This window comes from Macaca fascicularis, chromosome 2, assembly GCF_037993035.2.
Source record: "Macaca fascicularis isolate 582-1 chromosome 2, T2T-MFA8v1.1".
NCBI lineage: Eukaryota > Metazoa > Chordata > Mammalia > Primates > Cercopithecidae > Macaca > Macaca fascicularis.
Window position 1 is genome coordinate 142,567,649 of NC_088376.1, and position 24,117 is coordinate 142,591,765.

At 39.8% G+C, this 24,117-nt stretch overlaps 1 protein-coding gene across 8 annotated transcripts in view; it reads right to left on the reverse strand.

The window, feature by feature from the left end:
* Positions 1-11,496: 11,496 nt before the first annotated feature.
* The window catches only part of SUMF1 (sulfatase modifying factor 1), a 114,135-nt gene continuing 101,514 nt past the window's right edge, over positions 11,497-24,117 (reverse strand). For 4 of the 8 annotated variants that reach the window (XM_074032757.1, XM_074032755.1, XM_005547654.4 and 1 more), the window contains 2 exons: positions 23,057-23,116; positions 11,497-12,588 (listed from right to left, as the gene is read on the reverse strand). In XM_074032757.1, the coding sequence (XP_073888858.1) occupies positions 12,478-12,588; positions 23,057-23,116 (171 nt within the window). In that variant the 3' untranslated portion in view covers positions 11,497-12,477. The remainder of the gene's footprint in view (positions 12,589-23,056; positions 23,117-24,117) is intronic. The other 4 variants (XM_074032758.1, XM_074032756.1, XM_045384780.3 and 1 more) reach the window with 1 other exon arrangement.

Genomic DNA, 24,117 nt, shown 5'->3' on the forward strand with positions numbered 1-24,117 from the left:
TAAACATATTTACAAGAATAAAACAAACAACCTTATCAAAAAGTGGGTGAAGCATATGAACAAACACTTGTCAAAGAAGACATTTATGCAGCCAACAGACATATGAAAAAAAGCCCAACATCACTGATCATCAGAGAAATGCAATGAGATACCATTTCACGCCAGTCAGAATGGAGATTATTAAAAAGCCAAGAAACAATAGAGGCTAGTGAGGCTGTGGAGAAATAGGAATGCTTTTATATTGTTGGTGGGAATGTAAATTAGTTTAAACATTGTGTAAGACAGTATGGTGATTCCCCAAGGATCTAGAACCAGAAATACCATTTGACTCAGCAATCCCATTCCTGGGTATATACCCAAAGGAATATAAATCATTCTCCTAGAAAGACACACACACGTATGTTACTTGCAGCACTATTTACAATAGCAAAGACATGGAACCAACCCAAATGCCCATCAATAATAGACTGGATAAAGAAAATGTGGTACATATACACCATGGAATACTATGCAGCCATAAAAAGGAATGAGATCATGTCCTTTGCAGGGACATGGATGAAGCTGGAAGCCATTATCCTCAGCAAACTAACGCAGGAACAGAAAACCAAACACTGCATGTTCTCACTCATAAGTGAGAGTTGAACATTGAGAACACATGGACACAGAGGAACAACACACACCAGGGCCTGTTGGGTGGTAGGAGGTGAGGGGAATGAACTTAGAGGATGGGTCAATAGATGCAGCAAACCACCATGGCACACATATTCCTATGTAACAAACCTGCACGTTCTGTACATGTATCCATTTTTTTTTAGAAGAAATAAAAAATAAGTTGTATATATTACGTATTATTTCCTTTTTTTTTTTTTTTCCAGATGGAGTCTCGCTCTGTCGCCCAGGCTAGAGTGCAGTGGCATGATCTCGGCTCACTGCAACCTCTGCCTGCAGGGTTCACACCATTCTCCTGCCTCAGACTCCCGAGTAGTTGGGACTACAGGTGCCCGCCACCACACCCGGCTAATTTCTGTATTTTTTTAGTATAAAAAAATCACCATTTTTTACTATATAAAATCATCATGTTAGTCAGGGTGGTCTCAAACTCCTGATCTCGTGATCTGCCCACCTCGGCCTTCCAAAGTGCTGGGATTACAGGAGTGAGCCACCACTTTCTCTCTCTCTCTCTCTCTCTGTGTGTGTGTGTGTGTGTGTGTGTGTGTGTGTAATTGTATTCAATATATATCCATATATACATATAGTATAGATGTTTGTAAATACATTTTTTAAAAGTCTAGAAAGATAGACTGTTGATAGTAGTCGCCTATTAGCATGGATGTGGGAGAAGACCAGAAACTCACAGAATGAGGAGCTTCTATATATATTTTACTTATGTTTTGAGTTTCTAATTTTATCTATGCATTTCAATGCTCTGATAACTAAAAAATAATAAATTTTCAAAGAAACTTGATAAGTAGTTAAAAATGAGATAATTCTTAGTAAAGGCAGTAGAAGTTCAGAAAATGATTAGAGTAAAAAGATGACAAATTATTCCAGAGCTCTCTTCATCTCTGCAGGTCACATTCTCTATCGCCTTCTCTTTCTCCTCTTTAAAAAGCTAGCAATTGGAACAGACACTTTAGAACAATTGTTTTACCTATGGAATAAAATTTTGCACCCCCTCACTTTTTACTCACACCTCCTAGCCTTCCCAAATCCACACTACCCCTAAATAAAAGGTTTGCCAACTCTAGAGATCATTTGTAGGACAAAAAAAGAAAAAAAATCCAATCAAATCAATACAACAAACCCAAACTGGCCACTAGAGGGAGAACATCACACATAAAACCACTTTGAGCTCCCACTCCATGGAGAACCATACCCACAGACGGAGGCACAAGGGTTGGCTCCACAAGAGACTGTTCAAAGCTAAAAGCCCACAAGCAATCATCAATGTGATTCAGTCTTTGGCTTGCCTAATATGTCCTGAAGCAAAGGGTTTTGTTAATAAATATAAAATTACAAATGCAAATATGTTTCCCGTATTAGTGAAGTCCCCCTACCCTCCCTGCTCTGAACTAAATTTTTACAAATGTTCTGGAACAGAAGCAAATGTTGAGTTGGAAGCTGCCCTGAAACTGAGTCTTAAGAAACAATACCCAGTTGTGAGCCCAGCCGCAGAGTTAGAAGCAAGCAAGAAACTTCAGCCTCATTTTACAAAGACCAGGGGATTTAATCTGATCAAGGGAGTCCTCTCGTATACTTTTTCAGACTGCTATTTAATGAGGATGCAGCACATTTTCCCTTTCATTCTTCACACACTGATCTCAGTCATCTTTATCAGCCACATTTTTTTTTATGTATTTGTGCCTGGAACAAATTAGCTGATAATGCACCTTTTGATCATTTTTTCCAGTGGATGAATGTGTTCCATGCACCCTAGTCTTCTCCCATGCCGCCCCTAAAAAAAAAAAAAAAAATACTCCATTTCTTTAGGGTAACATAATCATTTTAAAAAAGAAGTGACACATGGGTGGGGAGGGAGGTGTGATGAAAACACGTCTTTCAAAAATGTGTAGTCTTAGCCTTGGCCATTTCATTACCATATTGAGAATAATTACTGCATTGTGACTAAGCATCAGCTCTTGAAGTTTGGAGTGGATTTAAAGCAGGTCAAAGGTTTACACTCAGATCCCTCTATACTGACTGCTTTAACCCTCCTGCCTTGATTCTACCTTTTCTAGAAGTACTTGCACTTAATTTTCAAAATCTGAAGAAGAAACAGATTTAGTAACTTGTCCAAAGTCACAAATCTAGTAAGTGGTAGGAGAAGAATTTAAACCCAGACAGTCTGGCTCCAGAGCCCATGTTCTTAACCACTAATCCATTCCACCTCCTCACTCTTTGCCTTTTTTCTCCTGAAAGCTATCCCTTGCCCCAGTAATCTCCTGTCTTCAGTCCACTGCTCCCCACCCCAAACTCACAATAAAACAACGGACTCAATGATACAGTGGAGAGAATGGAAGTCACAAAAATGGTGTGAGTCCTGGTTCTGCCTCACTCAACCGTGTCACCTAGGGCATCTTGAGTCCTAGTTTTCTAAATGCACATTGGGAATATTAACCAAAAATAACCAGTTCCCCCAAGACTGCTCTGCAAATTAAATTAGGTCATTTACACAAAGCCTCCAGCACAGTGCTTGGCACCTGAGAGGTGCCCGTTGGCTGGAAAGCAAACCAGCCAAGACAAGAGAAGACATAGAACAACCACAATTTATCACATAATGAACACAGTCTACCAGGAGAAAAGAGCTGTTTCAGAAAGTAACATTTTCACCTTCCTCATTGGCCTTATAATACAGCCACCATCTGGGGAAAGATGGCTGGGGACATCGCAGGGTCCCACCACCACGTCACCTTGAGTGGAGGCTGCAATAGGGAATCTTCCATGACTTGCACCGAATACTTGCAAAGCCCTTTTTGGGAGTCATTGTATACAAAGTGATTCCAACTACAGGACTGTTGAGGGCAGTCCTTGCATAGAATTATGTTCCAAAGGATGTAGGTCCATTATTGCTGCCTGTAAAAAAAAAAAAAAAAAAAAAAGTGTGACAACCCATGGCAGGGCCATCTGTCTGTGAAGGGGCCAGGTAAGGAAATTCACCTCTGCATTTCATAGGTCTCCCAAAACAAACAGGAAGGAAGTGCTTCTTAACAGTTAATTTAACTTGCTCTTGTGGTCATTTAAACCCAGTTCTTTTTGACCATCCTCAGACGAGATGGAGAAAGGTTGTCATTTTCTCCCAAGACAGATTCAATCACTCTCAGACCTTGCTCTTCTACTAGATGAACAGCTCTCACACTTTTTGGTTTCAGGATCTCTTTACACTCCTAGAAATCATTGAGGACCCCACAGAATGTCTGTAATGTGCATTTTATCTACAGACATTGAACATATTAAAAGATTCACCCAAGTACGGTGGCTCACACCTGTAATCCCAGAGCTTCGAGAGCTCAAGGCAGAAGGATGGCTTGAGGCCAGGAGCTTAAGACCAGTTTGAGCAACATAGGAAGACCCCCCCTCTTTGCATTTTAAGAAAAAATTAAGATTAGGAAATTTTTTAACTTAAAAATATACAAGCTCATATTCTGTGAGCCCTCAGGCTACATATCATGTAATCTCTAGAAAACTCTACTGCACACTCTTGAGATAATTTAAAAAACAAACAACATCTTAATATTAATATGAAAATCGGTTTGACTCACAGGCCCCCTGAAAGGGGGCTGGAGGTCTCTGGAGTCTCCAGACCACACTTGGAGAACTGCTGAGCTAGAAAAAACCTCCTACAACAGGTTGTAATGAGTTCTGTCTGCCACATCCTGAACTCCTCTCCTTGGACATCATATTGATTTTCATTTGTTTATTTTCATTTTTATGATTTTTAGAGACAGGGTATGGCTCTGCCACCCAGGCTGGAGTGCAGCGGTGTGATCATAGCAAACTCCTGAGGTCAAGCCATCCTGCCACCTCAGCCTTACTCCTGAATTGCTAGGACTATAGGACTGTGCTACCATGCCTAGCTATTTTTTCTATTTTTGGTAGAGATGGGGTCTTACTATGTTGCCTAGGCCGATCATGAACTCCTGGCCTCAAGTGATCCTCCTGCCGTGGCCTCCCAAAATGCTAGGACTACTGGCAGGAGCCACCCTGCCCAGCCCCCATCTTGATTTTTAAATCTGGTAATTTATGTAGTTAGAATTAAGATCCTGGACCAGTAATCTCAAAGAAGGATTAAATAAGAAGAATGTAAACAATTAGGCAGAACTACCCAAACGACTATTCTCTAAAACTGAAATGCAAATTAGCACTGAGGACACCACAGAAAACCTTGAACAGGCTGATCAACATAGCGTGGGCCAACAGACTATCCTCCCTTTTCTTTATTCCTTCTTTTTAATTATTGTTATGCCCACGAATGACTTTTCCATTGGTATTAAACCTGCTAGAGGTCCTTTGTGAGGTGGATTCAAGAGGAAGAGTCCCAGAGTTTCACGATTTATGTAGAAATAACCAGGTCTCACTTTCCCCTTCCGTGAGAACTTTGTAGGACAGACAGATCATGCAGGAGCAGGTATTTCCAAATTCAAGTACTAACAGAAGTTTGGGGATTAATCATGCCAGCTTTTTTCTTTTTTAATGTTTGATATGGGGGTCAAGGTTAAGCTTTTCTATGCAGTCTCTTCGTTCTTTCTTACTCTTAGCCTATTTTGTCCTCTGCTCTGTGGCTCTAACTCCATGACTGCCCAGGACCATCTGGTAGTACCTTCCTGCTCCTTTGCTTCTAATAATCATATTTGTAACAGGAACAAGTACCTAGGAAGCACTTATCCCAGTACCTGGGAAGCACTTGTCCAAGTACCTAGGAAGCACGTATCCCAGTACTTTGTGCTAAGCACTTTGTTTTTGCATTGTCTCATATCTCCTCACAACCCCACAAGGGAGGTATTATTATTTCCATTTTACCTTAGAGGACATTGCTTGCCTCAAGGTGGCACAGTTACGTATGTGGTGGTGCAGGGATATGATCCCAGACAATCTTATCCCGAGGCTCTCTACCCACGGTGCTAAACTGCCTTTTAAAGACAGTGATGCCGGACACAGTTGCTTACGCCTATAATCCCGGCATTTTGGGATGCTGAGACAAGTGGATTGCTTGAGCCGTGGAGTTCAAGACCAGCCTGGGCAACATGGAAAAACCCCATCTCTACAAAAAAATACAAAAAACTAGCTGGGCATGGTGGCATGTGCCTGTAGTCCCAGATACTCAGAAGGCTGAGGTGGGAGGATCACCTGAGCCTAGGAGGTAGAAGCTGTAGTGAGCCATGATTGCACCACTGCCCTCAAGCCTGGATGACAGAGGGAGAGTCTGTCTCAAAAAAATAAAAATAAAAATAAAACACAGTGACTGAAGAGATTAAAAGGCCATCCTTCCCATGTCATTTAAAGGTAAATAAATAAAATCTTATTTGGCAAAGGTGTAGAGCAGAGAAAAATGGTGGACTTTGAAAAAGCAACAAATGGCTCTTCCCCACAGGCACCAGAGTAAATGTAGGCGAACCTTTTATCAGTGCCACCTGACAAGGAAAGCCTTATCTCTTCTCCCCTGCGAGTCTGTTAGTGGTTTCACTTTTCCCCTAAGCGTTGATTCACAGCTTCTGGCATTACCCTGTTGAGGTCCAAGCTGACATGCTGGAAAAGAGTTGCTCTGATCAGTCTTCCATTTCCCTTGGCAAAGAAAACAAGGGGTTTGTCAAATATGGCCCACACCCAAGGGTGGGAGAGCAATCCTATCCGACCTTCAATTACTCTGAACTGGAATCGCCTTCTTCCCTGACGACTGTGACTAATTCCAAAGGCCTAACCAGCCTGCTCGTAATGATGACTTTGGGGTCAATTACTTTGGGGACAGATTAGAATCTGATCTGAAGCTGAAAAATTCCGCCCCCTTGGTACTAATCCCTTGAACTTTCCAATCCTAAATAGGGCAAGTTTCAGGAAAGAGCATTTCTCATTTTACAGCCTACCTGAATATTGTCTGTAACGATTTTGCTTAATCAAAAAATTAATTAAACTCTTGCTCTAATGGTCTAAACACAAGAGTCAGAGGAAGGAAGTTCTGGCCACCTGCCAAAGCTCCATCTGAGGCTCTCGGAGTTAATAATTTCCATGGTGTTTTAAGCATTTGAAACAACAAAGGCTAGCTTTCACTAATAGCACAACTGACTCTGGAAAACCTATAAAAATGAGGCCTGCTCTAGGGTGGTTTGTATCCAGAGAATTAAGTTTTAACAAATAAAAGTAAATCAACAGTCAATAAATTAAAATTTTGCTATTCTCTGATATTAATCTGCACACTTAGCCATAAGTGCTCAAGTTAATGAAAATGGGCTGTCCATGGCTCTGCTGAGATTACCCATCGCTGTTAAATGGTTTTTGGTGGGGACGGCGTGGGGATAGAAGAGAGGAGTCTCGTAAGGCATTTCTAGGCAAGATGAGGTCCCTGGGCAAGCCACGGCCCTTTTTCACATTTATACATTTCTTACTAGTACATTACTTACTTCATCAGTCATTCTTCAGATATAAATACATACAAATTTTTTTTTTTTTTGCTCTGTGTCAACTCTTCATAATCCAGGCTGCAAATGCAAACTGGCACCCCACAGATGAAACAGAGCTGTAGAAGCAATTTATTAGGTCTTCACAGTGTTTGCTTTTTTAAAATCTTAGTTGGTTGCCAACATTAAAAACTCAGAAGACTTCACACGAAAATGCAAACATCCAGCCAGTCCTGGAAACTAGATAACTGAGCAGCTCCCGGCTGACATTTCTGCAGGGCAGCCATGGACGAGAACAGAGCAGTGGCAGCACGCTTACAACAGGCCTCACTCACGCCCAGCCTGCTTCACCTGTTGACACATCTTGCCTGGCTCTGCACTTCCTTTGTTCCTCCATAACCAGCCTGCAGGTTAACTCCCTTATGAGAAATACTGATAATAGAATGTTAATATTTGTTGGAAGGAAGGAGGGCAGGAGGGAGACAGAAATGCCAAATATTTAAAAAAGAAAACATAAGCCCACACTAATCCCTTTCATAAAATTCCTGAAGTTTCAGAACAGAAAGCACTATGTTTACGGTGTTTTTTTCAAGATATTCCTGAAGTCAACTATGGATTTTACCACATGCAAAAATTCTGTTTGCAGCTTGAATACTGAGGACAAAAATGTGATCTATTTTGAAAAGGTGATTAGCAAGAGAATTAAAATACTAGATTCTCATGGATGAAATTTCAGTCATTATTTTTTATCAACAGAATTCTCAGTAAAGACAGTCCCTGAAAAATTGAATTTACCAATGCACTACTTTGAAGCCACCACCCCCACCACACCCCTGCCCCAACTAACTTTTATTTATTTATTTATTTTGAGACAGAGTTTTGCTCTTGTCACCTAGGCTGGAGTGCAATGGCGTGATCTCAGCTCACTGCAACCTCCGCCTCCTGAGTTCAATTGATTCTCCTGCCTCAGCCTCCGAGTAGCTGGGATTACAGGCATCCACCACCAAGCCCAGCTAATTTTTGTATTTTTAGTAGAGACGGGGTTTCACCATGTTGGCCAGGTTGGTCATGAACTCCTGACCTCAGCTGATCCACCCACCTCGGCCTCCCAAAGTGCTGGGATTACAGGCATGAGCTACCGTGCCTGGCCCCAACGAACTCTTACTAAAATAAATGGTAGCTTCCATTTCTTTTTTTCCTCAAGGGTCATATGGACAATTGAGATGCTCTGTTCAAAAAAAGGTAGAAGGTGAGGGTGAAAAGAAAATGTCCATATTGACACAGAGCTGTACTCCATTTTAAGCTGTAGGTTGAACCATGTAGTTTGAGGCATCTATGCAGCCCATTTTCCATGAAGAGAAGGTCCCTCTTGATTACCACCCCTATTTCCCCCAGCCCCTACCTTCTTCTAATCATGTTTACAGCTTTTAAAAAACAGAGATACACCTTGCTTCTCACCAACTGTCACGTACAATCCAAAAATAAAGACCATCCAGGATTCAGGACTAAAGCAGACTTGAGAACAAACCTCAAATTCCTTCCATGTTTCAATGGGGCAAGAAACGAGAATTAGAAACCAACTCTAGATATAAGAGTTCCTAAAACAACAACAACAACAATAAAAAACAATTTTTTAATACTGCAACTGGAACTGGCACATTGACCAAATGGTCTGCTCTGCTCCAAGTGTTTATTTAAAGCAGAAATAGCTCACAAGCGATTAATAAACAGAATGGAGGACAGTAGAATGTGGAAGTCATGTTGGATCACATGTGGTTTAAAACATGTATTGAAACAAGCAGGCACAAACTTTCTCATAATTTAAGAGAAAACCTTAGCAATATATGAAGACCTTCAGGAAAAAAAAAAATAATAATCCTATGAAAGTGCCTTCTTTTAGTGCATCTAGTGATTTATTTAGTGGCTTCAAGAACTGCTACAGTTTCCACTGTGTTAAGCTCTCTCTGCGTTAAGCAGAGTGCAGGTAAAGACGCTGCAAAGACACTGCCCCTCTTGAAGTTGACTGATGAAGAAATCTACATCCCAGATCAGATTTTTTACTTTTGATGGAAGTGGTCTCCATTAGAAGCATATGTCCTGAAGGTCTTACATCTTGGAGAAGAAAGAAGGTGCCTCAAGGCTTAAGGCTGCAAAGGATCAACTGGGCTGTAATGCTGGCTGCAAATGCCAGTGGAGATTGAATTAAGCTACTGGTTTTGTTAGGATAGTTATTATTTTGCTAGTGCTATGGTAAAATGTACAAAGTTCCTTAAGTTTTGAGTAATCTGCCTCTACCCCTATCTTCCCCTTATGCCTCTATTTTTCTGTGTGCAATTTTACAGAAAGTGAGGCTTTTCAGGACTTATGGCATTCAAACCGAACTTTTCACAGTCCCATTTTGTTGGTCTGCTCATATGTCATTATCCAGCATTATAAACCGTAGTGACTATAGCTGGCCATAGTTTAGGGTACTCTTTAGTTGGTAACCCAGACATGTAGTTCTTAAATAAATGGCTTGTTAGGATGTCATTTTATTTTATGTATTTTTAGAGACAGGGTCTTTCTTTGTTGCCCAGGCTGGTGTAAACGGGCACAATCATAGTTTACTGCAGCCTTGAGCTCCTGGGCACAAGCAAACCTCCCACCTCAGCCTCTCAGGTAGCTGGGATGACAGGTACACACTGCCATGCCCAACTAATTTTGATTTTTCATTTTTTGTAAAGATGGGGTCTCGCTTTGTTGCTATATTACTCCATGTTCACACTGTTATGAAGGAATACCTGAGACTGGGTAATTTATAAAGAAAAGAGGTTTAATTGACTCACAGTTCCACATGGCTGGGGAAAGTTACAATCATGGTGGAAGGCGCCTCTTCACAGGGTGGCAGGAGAGTAAGTGCTGAGCAATGGGGGAAAAGCCCCTTATAAAACCATCAGAACTTGTGAGAACTAACTCACTATCACAAGAACAGCATGGGGGTTACTGCTCCCATGATTCAATTACTCCCAGCAGGTCCCTTGCACAACACCTGGGGATTATGGGAACTACAATTCAAGATGAGATTTGGGTGGGGACGCAGTCAAACCATATCAGTTGACCAGGCTGGTCTCGGTTCCTGGCCTCAAATGATCCTCTCGCCTCAACTTCCCAAAGCACTGGGATTATAGATATCAGCCACTGTCCCCAACTTAGGAATTCATTTTAAATGCCTTCCAGTATTGTGCTGCTGCTAAAAATGCAATTCTAAAAAGTATACCCAAAACACCAAAAATATTTATGCAATATAACATTAATTAACAAGAGAAGAATTCAAAATATACACACTATAAATATAACAATGTAAAAAATATATGCAGGTGGGAGGTAACAAGTAAAAACAAACTGTACTGGAGTAGGACGACTTTAAAAATAAAATCTCTTATTTCCTACATTAGTTATTTGCTACAAATGTTTTTTTCCCCCCTGCCCCGGGATTAATCATCAGTAGGTGGAAGTTTGTAGAAAAACATTTAATATCCACAAAATGAACCACAAATGTGGCTAAACATGCCAGCTACATGACTTTTTTTTTTTTCTCTGAGACAAAGTCTTGTTCTGTTATCCAGGCTGGAATGCAATGGCGTGATCTCGGCTCACTGCAACCTCTGCCTCCCGAGTTCAAGCGATTCTTCTGGCTCAGTCCTGAGTAGCTGGGACTACAGGCACATGCCACCACTCCTGGCAAATTTTTTTTTTTTTCTTTTGTATTTTTAGTAGAAATAGGGTTTTGGCATGTTGGCCAGGCTAATCTCGAACTCCTGACCTTGAGTGATCTACCCACCTTGGCCTCCCAAAGTGCTGGGGTTACAGGCATGAGCCACTGAGCCTGGCCTACACAATTGCTTTTCAAGTGAAATGTTTTAACATGTTAAGAGGCGAAGCACAAAAGTAGTAAATGTGTTGGTTAAACACTTTTGAATATTATTTGATTTAAACATTTCTTTTGAATGGCATGCAAGAAATGGCTTAGGGGTTCTCAGGACTGAGGAATCAGGATGGGAACTTTGATAAGAGGGACCTTAGGTCAAAATCCATTGTTCTAAAACAAGGTGCTTTCCTGGCATGGGAAGCAAATGCTGGGTTTTACAAGATCACCAACCGGGGCAGTGCCTTTGACTTGGCATTTATCTACTGTGGCAACAAGCAGCAAGGTCATGATAGGGTTCCTGGTGGAATAGCCTTGCTATTTGGAATAAAAATTCCCACAAATTACCTATATATCAAAGTTATCCACTAGCCAATAAACATGGAAGTCTTCTAGCAAATAAAACATGCATATCACAAAGTCCTTTCTTTAAAAGAAAACTCAAAGAAGAGAAAGAGAAAAGAAGCTGATGAGAGTGAAGCCTGATTTAGCAGATAAGTTTATTCAACATAGTGCATGATTCAAAGCATCTGATATTCCATAGCCAACAAGGTTTCCTATTCCCTATTACAAAATACCGGATACCCTGAATATAGCTAATTCAAGGTCCTCATTCCTTTTACCCTATACCTAGAATTAAACAGGTTTCCCCATTTAGCACACATTTCACATTCACTGAAGGCTTTGGGGAGAGGGGCAAACAGAGCTTATGACTGCCCCTCTGAACCAAAGGCACTTAATGTTAAAAGATAAAGCACAGTAGAGTCACCCCACAGACATTCCTGTGTGTTCAATGGCTGAACTTCAGCATACCATCACTGGCCCATGTGGGATTCATCATAACGATGTAAAAGACACTGATTTCCTTGGAAAAACAAAGTGCAGTATGAATATAAAGGAGTCACCACCATCCCTTTTCTGAAAATAATACATAAGAGAACTCTTACTTTACATGATTAGTATCACTCAAGGTTCACACATGGAAAAAATAGCTAAAAAATAATCTATCATAAATTCTCACTATGAAGTCACAATAGAATCTGATATCCTCTTTAGAACTGATGAGTTGGAGAGAAACCCAGAGGTCATGCTGTCCATCCCCTCATTTGATAGGGGAGGGAACTTGAGGCCCAGGAAGGCCAAGTGTCAGACCTGGGGTCTAACCCCTGTGGCAGAGCCTGTGTAGGATGCGGGCCTCCTGAAGCCTAGGTCAGGGTTCCCTCCACTCCCCTTCTTCTTTAAAGACTCTCAAAAGTAAAATATGGCGATGATCTTCAAAGATGCACCACACAATAAAGCACATGCACTGACCCAGGTCAGCGATTTGGTCTCACAAGGCGGTTCCTTTGGCCGTTGGGCAGGTATGTAACCCACCTCAGGGTGGGAATTCTTTGCATGAGATCGTTCAGAGTTCTGTAGGTCAGACACGACTCCTTCTTGGATTGGGAAAATTCTTCTCGGTTGTCAGTCCATGGTGGGCAGGCGGTCGGCCGCACAGCGGAATCCCAGATTCGAAGCAGAGCTATCAGGTGTGTTCTGGCTACGAGCAGCACAGCGATACCTGTAACAATAGGACTGTGCAGAGAGAAAAAGCAAGGTAAGTGCTACTGGGACTCTCAGCCGAGGGCTCTAACCTGTCAGATGCATGTTACACAAAAGCACCAGCTGCAGACAGTGCTTCCCCACAACCCTGGCTGTATGGATACTTCACATGTATGCTTTAAAAAGGGCAGTACATTCAAGAATTAACCACATATTTTCCAACGTCCTTTACCTTATAAACGTAACACAGATATAGTACAAAGATGTTCCGCGTTAGATAGAACAGCAAAAAAGAAAAACATAAAAACCAGTGATTGCCTAAGTTTAGGCACATCCATATAACAGAAAAGCAAGCAGCCATTGAAAGTCGTGTTTTTACATAACATTTAATGGCACAAGACTTTTTCATGACAAAATGTAAAATGAGGCCAGGTGCACTGGCTCACACCTGTAATCTCAACATTTTGGGAGGCTGAAATGGGAGGACTGCTTGAGGCCAGGAGCTCAAGGCCAGCCTGGGCAACACAGCAAGACCCCATCTCTACAAAAAATTAGCTGAGCATGGTGGTGTGCACCTGTAGTCCCAGCTTCTCGAGAGGTTGAAGTGGGAAGATCTCTTGAGTCCAGGTGTTTGAGGCTGCAGTGCACCGTCACTGAGCCACTGTGCTAAAGTCTGGGTGACAGAGCAAGATCTTGTCTCCAAAAAAAAAAAAAGTTAAATGAAAAAGTCAGAATATAAAGCTGTATATGTGGTATGACCTCAGTGTAGATAACTACATATGCCAAGAAGAAAAGACTGGAAGGTTCTGAATGCACCACAGTGTGCACAGCAGTTATCCCTCAAGCAACCTGAGTTTCATACTTCCTATATGAAACCTATGCAGTATTCCTATACAATAAGAATTAATATATATTAATTTTTTAAATTAAACTAAGTAATAAGTGATAGATGGCCACTGAAAAAATATTAAGAATAACACTAAGATATCATTTAATATCTAAATAATATTTATGATATCATTTACTATCTAAATCATATTTATGATCTCATTTAATACAGTAGATTGGCAAAAAATTAAACAATAAGCTTAGGAACATCAAATGTAGGAAAGGCTGTGGGACAACATTGCTTTTTAAAAATGTGTTGCTTTGGGAGTTTAAAACATAGTAACTAATAAAGCTATACAACGTTGTGTGCAGTTTGTTTTACATCTGTGTTATTAAATAAGAGCCAGGCACAAGTACACACATGCACACCAACACAGACCTTCAGCACCTAGTACACACCAGACATGGGGCTAGGCATCTTCATCTGTTACGTCATTTGATTGTAACAGCCCAGAGAAACTCTTACCCAAGATTGCACAGTTATTAAAGAAAGCAGAATTCCAGCTCAGGTCTAACTGGTGTGCTTGCTTTCCTGGCAAGATTCTACATTCCAGAGGGAAGGTTATCACAACTCATGTCTTCTTTCCCACTGCCCAATACACAAGCCCTGCATGCACTTGTACACTTGCACAAACATAAGACAGCCTAACGCACATATCCCTGCCTATCTAGCAGGTATTCAGTGATTAACCACAGATTACTTCAAAAGCCTCCACATGCCAACAATAACCACGCATGAAATTCTTGTGCCCTAGGATTGTTCTCCGATCCAAAATAACGGAGAATAAAAATAAACTAGTCATCCTGTGTGCCATGAGCATACACTATGAGTTGGCCCAGTACAGCTCAAGTCTCCGCAAGCTGGTTAAAGAAGTTTCACAAAGAAACGTGTGGAATAACTTTAGAATCTGTGCAGAAGCGATAATTTGGAGTCAGGGGGAAGTCAGCATGCAAAAGGTTTTTTTATTTTTTAATTATTCTCCTTTCTCTCAGAAGAATAAAATGCTTCTTATCTTTATGAAAAGTATCTCTAAAGTTGACACAGAAATTCTCTGGAGCACTTCTACTGTAAAAAGAGAGACACAGTGCTTTGTCTTCTATAGATAGTGAAATGATAGCAACCAATTTTCTAATTTGCCTTGTGGTCAGTGAAGAATATGACATTAGCAATTCTCAGGTAGACAGAGGGACGATGAATTTAAAATGTGCTTGAAATAATTGATAAATTGATGGCATCTCCTACTATAGGTGATGCGCATGCAACGGAAGCTCTCAAATGACTAGAGGTGACCATGCAGGAAGACAGAGCAAAAGCCTCATCCCATGCAGGGCCTACTCATTGGGCTGCTGTGAAACAACAGTGCTTTGGTATTTCCAGAACCAAGTTCCTGTGGATAATCCAGGGCCCCATGCAACCAAGCATGTGTGGCCAATTCCACACCGCAGCAAAGATCAGGTTCGGGGGAGCTACACAGACGACATAACATTCTTGTCCCATAAATGTACACACATGACCAAAACAATCAAGTGTTTCCTGATTGCTCACTCATTACACCCACAGAAAAGATCAGAGTAGAATTATGTTCCTGTCTTGCTGGAGATCTCAGACTGGTTGAAGAAACAGACTATACATCAAACAGCTACAAAGCATGTAGGGGTAAACAATTCTGAGGTAATTAGTAATTCAGGTGAAGGAGTTGTCCCTTATAGAATGCCACAGATTTTAGGAAAGGCTTTTTTAGAAAGCAAAAATTGATGTGGATGAGATTTCCATGATCATGGCAGTGGTCCTCAGACCTCAGCATACATAAGAACGGCCAATACAGCTTGCTTAAATCCATGTTCCTAGGCCACACATTCAGAAACTATGATTCAGGAAGTCTAGTATGGGGCTCAAGAACCTACTTCTAACAAGTTTCTAGGTGCTGCTGATGCTACAGGCCCATGGGCCACACTTTGAGTAACACTGGTTTATAGGATTTAGAAGGGCAAGTTGAGAGGATAGCAAGGCCACAGCCTGATAATATCAGAGCATGGTTTAATTATTCATTGAATATATAAGAGCTTACAATATGCCAGATGCTATTTTAGGTATGGCGGATACAATCAGAACAAGACAAACAAGATACCTGTTATCAGGGAGCTGACATTCAACAGGGAATTGTCAGACAATAAATCAACCAATACACTCAAGCTGTTTTCCAGGAGTAGTCACCTCTGCAGGAAGGAAAATAGGGAAAGAGGACTGAGAGTGACTGGGTAGCTACTTTAGATAGGGTCGTGGTCGGGAAAGGCCCCTTTAAGATCACATGTGGGCTGAGTTGCTCAAAGATCTGGAGCATGAGAATTCCAGGCAAGAGCAATGACTGTCTTTGGGGTAACTGGCTTCCTCACTAAAACAACAAAGGTATTAGCCAGCTTCTAAGTAGGTCTTAGAAACCTTGTGTTCAACTGCAGGAAGATGGTAATACCCCTGCCAGCATCTGAATGTGGATATACAATTGCTGCATAAATGGGAAAGTTAAGAAATCTCTCTGGTGATAGGGCATAGGACTTAGGTTTTTGTTGAACGGCATATTTCTACCTGTCACTTATCTCTTAAATTATATCAGAAACTATTTTAAAATAAGATGATGTTCATATGCCACAAAACCTAGCATATAACAACTCAAATGAACTGGTGGGACCTGCCCAAAGCACTGTGTTGAGGATTCTACAGCTGTGACACAGGACAGTAGAAAAGAGATATATAAGAGATTATTCCCAGGGCTGTATCTGAAGACCCTGGAATATACAGAATAATTCCATTCTTGAAAGACAAAAATTAAGTTTGCTGGAATACTATCAATTGTTTTCTTTAGGAAACATAATGATTTCATTTTCGTTTTGATCTTTATTATATATTTTCTAATTTGTATGCTATGAAAATGTTTTCTTTGTATAATAAAAAGTTTAAAATCAGTGCTTCTCCCTTCCCCACCACCAAAAGTTTTTTATTAGATCACAGCAATCCCTGACACTGTCCATTAGCCAAATGACAATAAAAAATTAAACCCTAAAAAGCAACACTCACTACAAAAGTTAGTATTGAGAGGTCAGAGCCATCAGTTGAGAAAACAGTCAATTCACACATCATTCCATTTCAAATGCACTCATTCACTCAGCAAACATTTATTAATCGTTCAAAGCATATAATTAAAGAGGTAAATGGCCTCATTATAAATGTTCTCATTGCTCTTTCTTTTTTTCCAACTTTATTTTTAGCACCAAAAGTGGTTCTTAAGGATGCGAGGTCTAGGTGGCTGAAAAATGGGTCATTCTATTAATTAAGAACAGGGCAAGTGGGAAGGACCTGTTTTAGTCCTATTTCATCAAGATGGCTAATTACTGTGTGAAATTGATCTCCATGTCTGTGCTAAGAATGTGATCCTGGACTTGGGAACAATCCATTTAAGATAATGACTTACCAGCCTTGGGGCTTCAAAGTCAAGTGGAACAGCAATATGGTTTTTATGAGAGGAAGACTTTTAGGGACAAAGGGCATTTTAAAGATAATTGTAGCTCATGTTAAACAAAATCATTATTGAGAACTCCACAACAGAAGAGATGTCTCAATTTCCCATCCATTACACTTGCCACTGACACTAGACCAACTCCTTTCGCTCTTCATCTTGGCAGGAAGGTGAGGATTTCCTCAATGTTGTAGGCTGAGCTAAAGACCCAGAGGGATTAATCTAACAACATCAACAACAACGAGTATTTCTTGAGTACTTACTATGTGAACTATTCTAAGAACTTCTTATGTATTAATTCACTTGATCCTTTCAACAATCCTATGAGATAGGCATTATTAGTATCTGCACTGTATACTTGAGGAAAAATTGAGGCACACAGATGTTAATAGTGTGCCTAAGGTTACATGGTTTATAAATGGTGGATCCAAGGTTCCAGCCTATTCAATCTGATTACAAAGTCTGCACCCTTAACCAGATGACATGTTGCCTCATAGTTTTTCTTTCTGTGCCCCTATCTCCTTCTTGAAGCTATACTTTGGATAGATTTTCAAAAAATTATGAATGATCATCAGAATTAACTTTAGCCAGGCAGGCTGGGCATGGTGGCTCACATCTATAATCTCAGCACTTTGGGAGGCCAAGGCGGGAGGATCACTTGAGGTCAGGGGTTCGAGATCAGCCTGGCCAGTTTGGCAAAACCCCATCTCTACACAAAAAGTAGCCGTGCGTGGTGGCACACACCTGTAATCCCGGCTCTCAGGAAGCTGAGGCAGGAGAAATGCTTGAAATTGGGGGGCGGACGTTACAGTGAGCCAAGATCATGTCATTGCACTCCAGCCTGGGTGACAGAGTGAGAGTCTGTCTCAAAAAAAAGAATTTACTTTAGCCAGACAAACTCGTGTTGGCCCATGATCAAAAATAAGTTATCATCTAAGCAAGAAAATGTTTTTTAAAATGAATTATAACATTATTCTTTCTATTGGTTTTTTTTCCTTTTATTGATTTTCACCTATGCCATAAACATTGTTTTTGCCTGTCTAGTTGGGAGTTTATTAGTCAGTTCCTTCTTCAAAAAAGAAGAGGGGAAATAATCTAATTACAATAAAGATGATGCTGATAGGAGCAACTAACTTTTACTGAGCCTTTACCACAAGCTAAGCACTGTACCAAGAACTTATATATGTTGGTTCATTTACCAGAACCTTATAATGGGTATAATTATAGCATGTTACCAGAACCTTATAATGGGTATAATGGGTATAATTATAGCATCTTCACCAGAACCTTATAATGGGTATAATTATAGCATGTTACAAATGTGAAAACTGAGGCTTGGAAAGATTAAGTAATTTCCCCAAGGTCACATACCTGGCAAGAAACAGATATAGAACTCCAATCCAGATGTAATTCCCTAATCCACATCCCAATAATTTAGTAAAAGCTGTCACTCTTAATCTACTGGAAAGGCTAAGCACTCTGAAAATAATTCACAATCAACACTGTGCTATTTTCCTGACCTTACAGATATAATCAGACTGATGTTAAAGACCAACCTAATAAACAATTCACTTGACCAAGATCCTGGAAGTGCCATTTTTCTATGGAAAATCCTGTGGATCCCACTCAGTTTTGTCACTCTGCTATTCTCCTCTTCTAAAATGTTATCCCCATCATATGGAACCTAACTAAATTAAAACAAATCCTTCAGGTAAGCTAAGAAAAGATAAAAATGCGTAATATAAACTTTAAATTAATACTAAAATTATAAAACAAAGAGTTACAGCTAATAAGTATTAAGGAGAGAAAATAGGGTGATAAAAAGTATGCAATCAAAAGGAAGACAAACAGAGAACAAGAACAGGTGAGACAAAGAGAAAAAAAAATCAAGATGGCACATTTCAACCCAACCATAACAAAAACCACGTTAAATATAAATAGTCTAAACACCCAAAGAAAAGCAGAGATTATGCCAATAAATACAATAAATCAAATGAAATGGACAAATTCCTTAAAAGATACAAACTACCAGAATGTACTCAAGAAGAAGCAGATAAGCTGTATAGTCCCACATCTATTTTAAAAATTAGGCCTATAGTAAAAGAAAAAAAATCGGCATACTGGCTCATATGTATAGTCCCAGCCACTAGGGAGGCTGAGGCAGGACAATTGCTTGAGTTCAGAAATTCGATCCTGTTTTCTAAATTAATTAATAGTTAAAACTCTCGGCCCAAATGCATTCACCAAGGAATCCTATCAAACATTTCAAGAATAACACTAATTCTACATAAACTCTTGTAAAAAATGTAAAATAAGTTAATATTTAACTCAATCTATGAAGACAGCAATACCCTGAAACCAAAATCAGACAAAGATATTACAAGAAAACACAGAATAAACTAGATGCAAAAATACTCACTCATAATTTTTGCAGATCAAATCCAAAATGTATAAAAAAGATAATACATCATGACTAAGTGGAATGATACGTATCCCAGGAATGCAAGGATAGCTTAATATTTGAAAATCAATGTAATTCACCATATGAACAGATAGAAAAAGCAAAATCATGTGTCTGTTGGCTGTATGAATGTCTTCTTTTAAGAAACATCTGTTCATATCCTTTGCCCACTTTTTGATGGGGTTGTTTGTTTTTTTCTTGTAAATTTGTTTGAGTTCTTTATAGGTTCTGGATATTAGCCCTTTGTCAGATGAGTAGATTGCAAAAATTTTCTCTCATTCTGTAGGTTGCCTGTTCACTCTGATGGTAGTTTCTTTTGCTGTGCAGAAGCTCTTTAGTTTAATGAGATCCCATTTGTCAATTTTGGCTTTTGCTGCCGTTGCTTTTGGTGTTTTAGACATTTTGGTGTTTTAGACATGTTTTAGACACATGAAAAAATGCTCATCATCACTGGCCATCAGAGAAATGCAAATCAAAACCACAATGAGATACCATCTCACACCAGTTAGAATGGCAATCATTAAAAAGTCAGGAAACAACAGGTGCTGGAGAGGATGTGGAGAAATAGGAATACTTTTACACTGTTGGTGGGATTGTAAACTAGTTCAACCATTATGGAAAACAGTATGGCGATTCCTCAAGGATCTATAACTAGATGTACCATACGACCCAGCCATCCCATTACTGGGTGTATACCCAAAGGATTATAAATCATGCTGCTATAAAGACACATGCACACGTATGTTTATTGCAGCACTATTCACAATAGCAAAGACTTGGAATCAACCCAAATGTCCATCAGTGACAGATTGGATTAAGAAAATGTGGCACATATACACCATGGAATATTATGCAGCCATAAAAAAGGATGAGTTTGTGTCCTTTGTAGGGACATGGCTGCAGCTGGAAACCATCATTCTTAGCAAACTATCACAAGAACAGAAAACCAAACACCGCATGTTCTCACTCATAGGTGGGAACTGAACAATGAGATCACTTGGACTCGGGAAGGGGAACATCACACACCGGGGCCTATCATGGGGAGGGGGGAGGGGGGAGGGATGGCATTGGGAGTTATACCTGATGTAAATGACGAGTTGATGGGTGCTGACGAGTTGATGGGTGCAGCACACCAACATGGCACAAGTATACATATGTAACAAACCTGCACATTATGCACATGTACCCTAGAACTTAAAATATAATAATAAAAAATAAAGAAAGAAAGAAAGAAAGAAAAAAAAAAAAGAAAAAGAAAAATCATATTATCATCTCAATAGATGCAGAAAAAGCACCCAGCAAAATCTACATCCATTGCTGATTAAAAAAAAAAACTCACAAAAAATTAGCAATGGAAAAAAACTTTCTCAAGCTGTAAAGGGCGTCTATGAAAAAGCTATTGCTAACACATATCTGATTTTGAAAAACTGAATGTTTATTTCCTGAGATCAAGAATGAGGTATGAATGTCTACTCTTATCATTCCTATTCAACACTATACTGAAAGTTCTAGCCAATGACATACAGCAAGAAAAAGTTATAAAAGGCATCTAGATTAGAAAGGAAGAACTGTCAACATTCACAGATCATATGATCACCTATGTAGAAAATATAATACAATCTACAAAAACATTACTAGGACTAATAAATGAGTTTTGCAAGGTTACAAGATACAAGATGAACATACAAAAATCAGTACCATGTAAGCATACTTAATAAAGCATGTAGGAGGTTAAAAGATATTTTTAAAGAATCTACTGGGAAGCTTATAAAAATGTAGATTACAAGTAAGCTAAAAATTATAAACATGAAAGTAGATACATTCATATGCATGGAATTAGGATAGTTAATGTTCTTTACTTGCTTAAAATGTTTTTTACAAGCTTCTGTTACCCCATTTATTCTTGAAGAAAAATCTTCTGGTCCTCAATTACTTAGAAAGTAAATGGATTCTCAATTTAGAAAAGTGCCATATGTCAGAGACATAACTGGTGACAATTAGGATTTTGAGACACTACTGTACAAAGAGAGATTCACCTGTTTTCCATGGAAGCCTGGTTCCCTGGCAAGAAGATCCAGGTACATTTGTAGCAACAACTTCAAATAGAGAAACAATCTGGGATTAAAGACTCTGATGTATATGTGAACATATAAATATATTGGGAAGACCTGGGACAACGCTTTTAATTTAAAATTAAAACTAGAATTTTAGGCCAGGCGCAGTGAATCCCAACATTTTGGGAAGCAAAGGCAGGAAGAATTTTCTGAGCCCAAATGTTCAAGACCAGCCTAGGCAACACGGCAAGACCCCATCTCTACAAAAAATTTAAAAATTAGCCACGTTACTTGGGAGGCTGAGATGGGAGGATCACTTGAGCCTAGGAGGTCGAGGCTGCAGTGAGCTGTGATTGTGCTACTGCACCTCAGTCTGGATGAAGAGTGAGACCCTGTCACCAAAAAAAAAAAAAAAAAAAGATTTTATGAAGATAAATTGGTCTACATCTTATTATCAGTGTAGGTCTAAAGCATCAATTGAGCTCTGCTTTATGAACTTCTACCTGAATCACTGGATTAAAAATCCTAAGAAATACAGAAGATACACATACATACAAACTCATATATATATATAATCTAGAGAGATTTGCTTTAGGCTAGTGATTCCCAAACTTGGACGTATGTTTTCATCACCTGGAGAGCTTTAAAAAATGCAATGCCCAGCTCACACTGAAGAAAAATCGAATCAGAATGGGGGTGAGTGAGGAACCAGACATCAGTATTTTATATAGATCCCAGATGATTACAATGTGGAATAAAGTTTGAGAACCACTGTTTTAGGACAAAATTCGATAATGCCATCATTATCAAATTAGTAACTTAATTTGGAGCCATTATAGGTGGTTTTAAGTCTCTAACCACCTGGACTGAATAAATTACTAGGGGAAGCTTTGCAGCAATAACAATCTGCAAAATGCCATCTCTGCACAGGGAGAGAAAGCTGGAGTTCAGGAGATGTGAAAAATACATGACTCAAAGAAAAAAGGGAAGGGATGGTATTCTGTTTCCAAATTCCTTATAAAGGTTATTTATGAAACACCAAGTCACTCTAACTGATGAAGAAAGCCAGCTCAGACACTAAAATCATAGCCCGAAGAGAAGAAACACTCTGGGAATGATGCTCATTTCACAAGGCACACTTTGTACCTAGAACACGGGATGCTTCCATTTCAGTATATCACAATCTGCCCTCCATATATAACTCTCACCTGAATCTCAACAAAAAATCCAGAAATGTACAGGATTCTCAAATAAATTAAGGGTGTGCCTTCAGACTCACATGCTGGAAAAGGTATATACACTCACCCCCACGCAGTTCACGAGACAACAAAGGTCTCTCAAAGGGGCAAGATTCAATAGATGAAATGTGGTTGACAATACGTCATTCACAACCTCTGCTACTTGTGTTACTTTTCTCCGTGCTTGTAACCAAATTTGAGATGACTATCCTCCTTTTTTTCTGGTTTCAGTGGGGTTAGGTATGCATTTGCAGAAGTGAATGAGACATTCGGGGCTATCATTTACAATGGATCCATAAAACTGCTATCAGAACAAGAACGACAAAATAGTTTAGTGACATGACTTACCCTATGGCACATGTAGGATCCACCTTTCTTCACCCGGTCTTTCCCAGAAGGGGGACCTTTCTACGGATGAAGAAAAAACGCTGTGTTAGACCAGAAGGCAAAGCTGCCCCTTACACAGTGGGAGAGAATCCACTTTGATCCAACCGGCTCTCTCATGGTTGTCTAAACTCTCCACATGTGTTTCCACCCCTAGGCTTTGTATCTGTATTCATGGGCCCTCCCAAATGCCCACCTCCCTAAATCCTACCCATCTTCTAAGGTCCACCTCACGTTCCCACTCTTTGGTGAAGTCTTCGTGACTACAGGAAGCAATCCTGCCTCTAAGCCCCTACAGCATTTCTTGCCTGGATGACTAATAAGCTGCTTGGCCGCACCTCTTACCATGTCATGCTAATAAGCAAATTTATCCTGTGTTATAATTAGTTTATTCATCTACACTGGCAAGCGTCTTTGAATTACATGTTTTTTTTTTGAAACAAAAATTTTTTTGAGACAGGGTCTCCCTCTGTCACCCAGGCTGGAGTGCAGTGGCATGATCACAGCTCACTACAGCCTTGACCACCTGGGCTCAAGTAATCCTCCCTCCTCAGCCTCCCAAGTAGCTAGAACCACAGGCAAGAACCACCACGCCCAGCTAATTTTTAAAAATTATTATTTGTAGAGACAGGGTCTCGCTCTATTGCCCAGGCTGGTCTTGAACTACCGGGCTCAAGTGACCCTCCTACCTCAGCCTCCCAAAGTGCTGGGATTACAGGCATGCAACACCATGCCAGGCCAGAATTATATGTTTTTATAATCCCACTGTGTAACACTTAATAAACACTTTGCTGATTGAATGAAAGAGTTTGTTTGTTAGCCTTAACAAAAAATTTAGGTGTGGTTTATTAAGATATAATTAATATACAGTAAAATTCATCCTTTTTAAGTGCACAGTTCCAATGAGTTTTGACAAACATATATAGTCATGTAACCGCTACCACAATCAAGATATAGAACATGGTTTATCTTGAAGAAAGAAAAAGACACACATGCATACTATGAACCAGGCACAGTTTGAACAC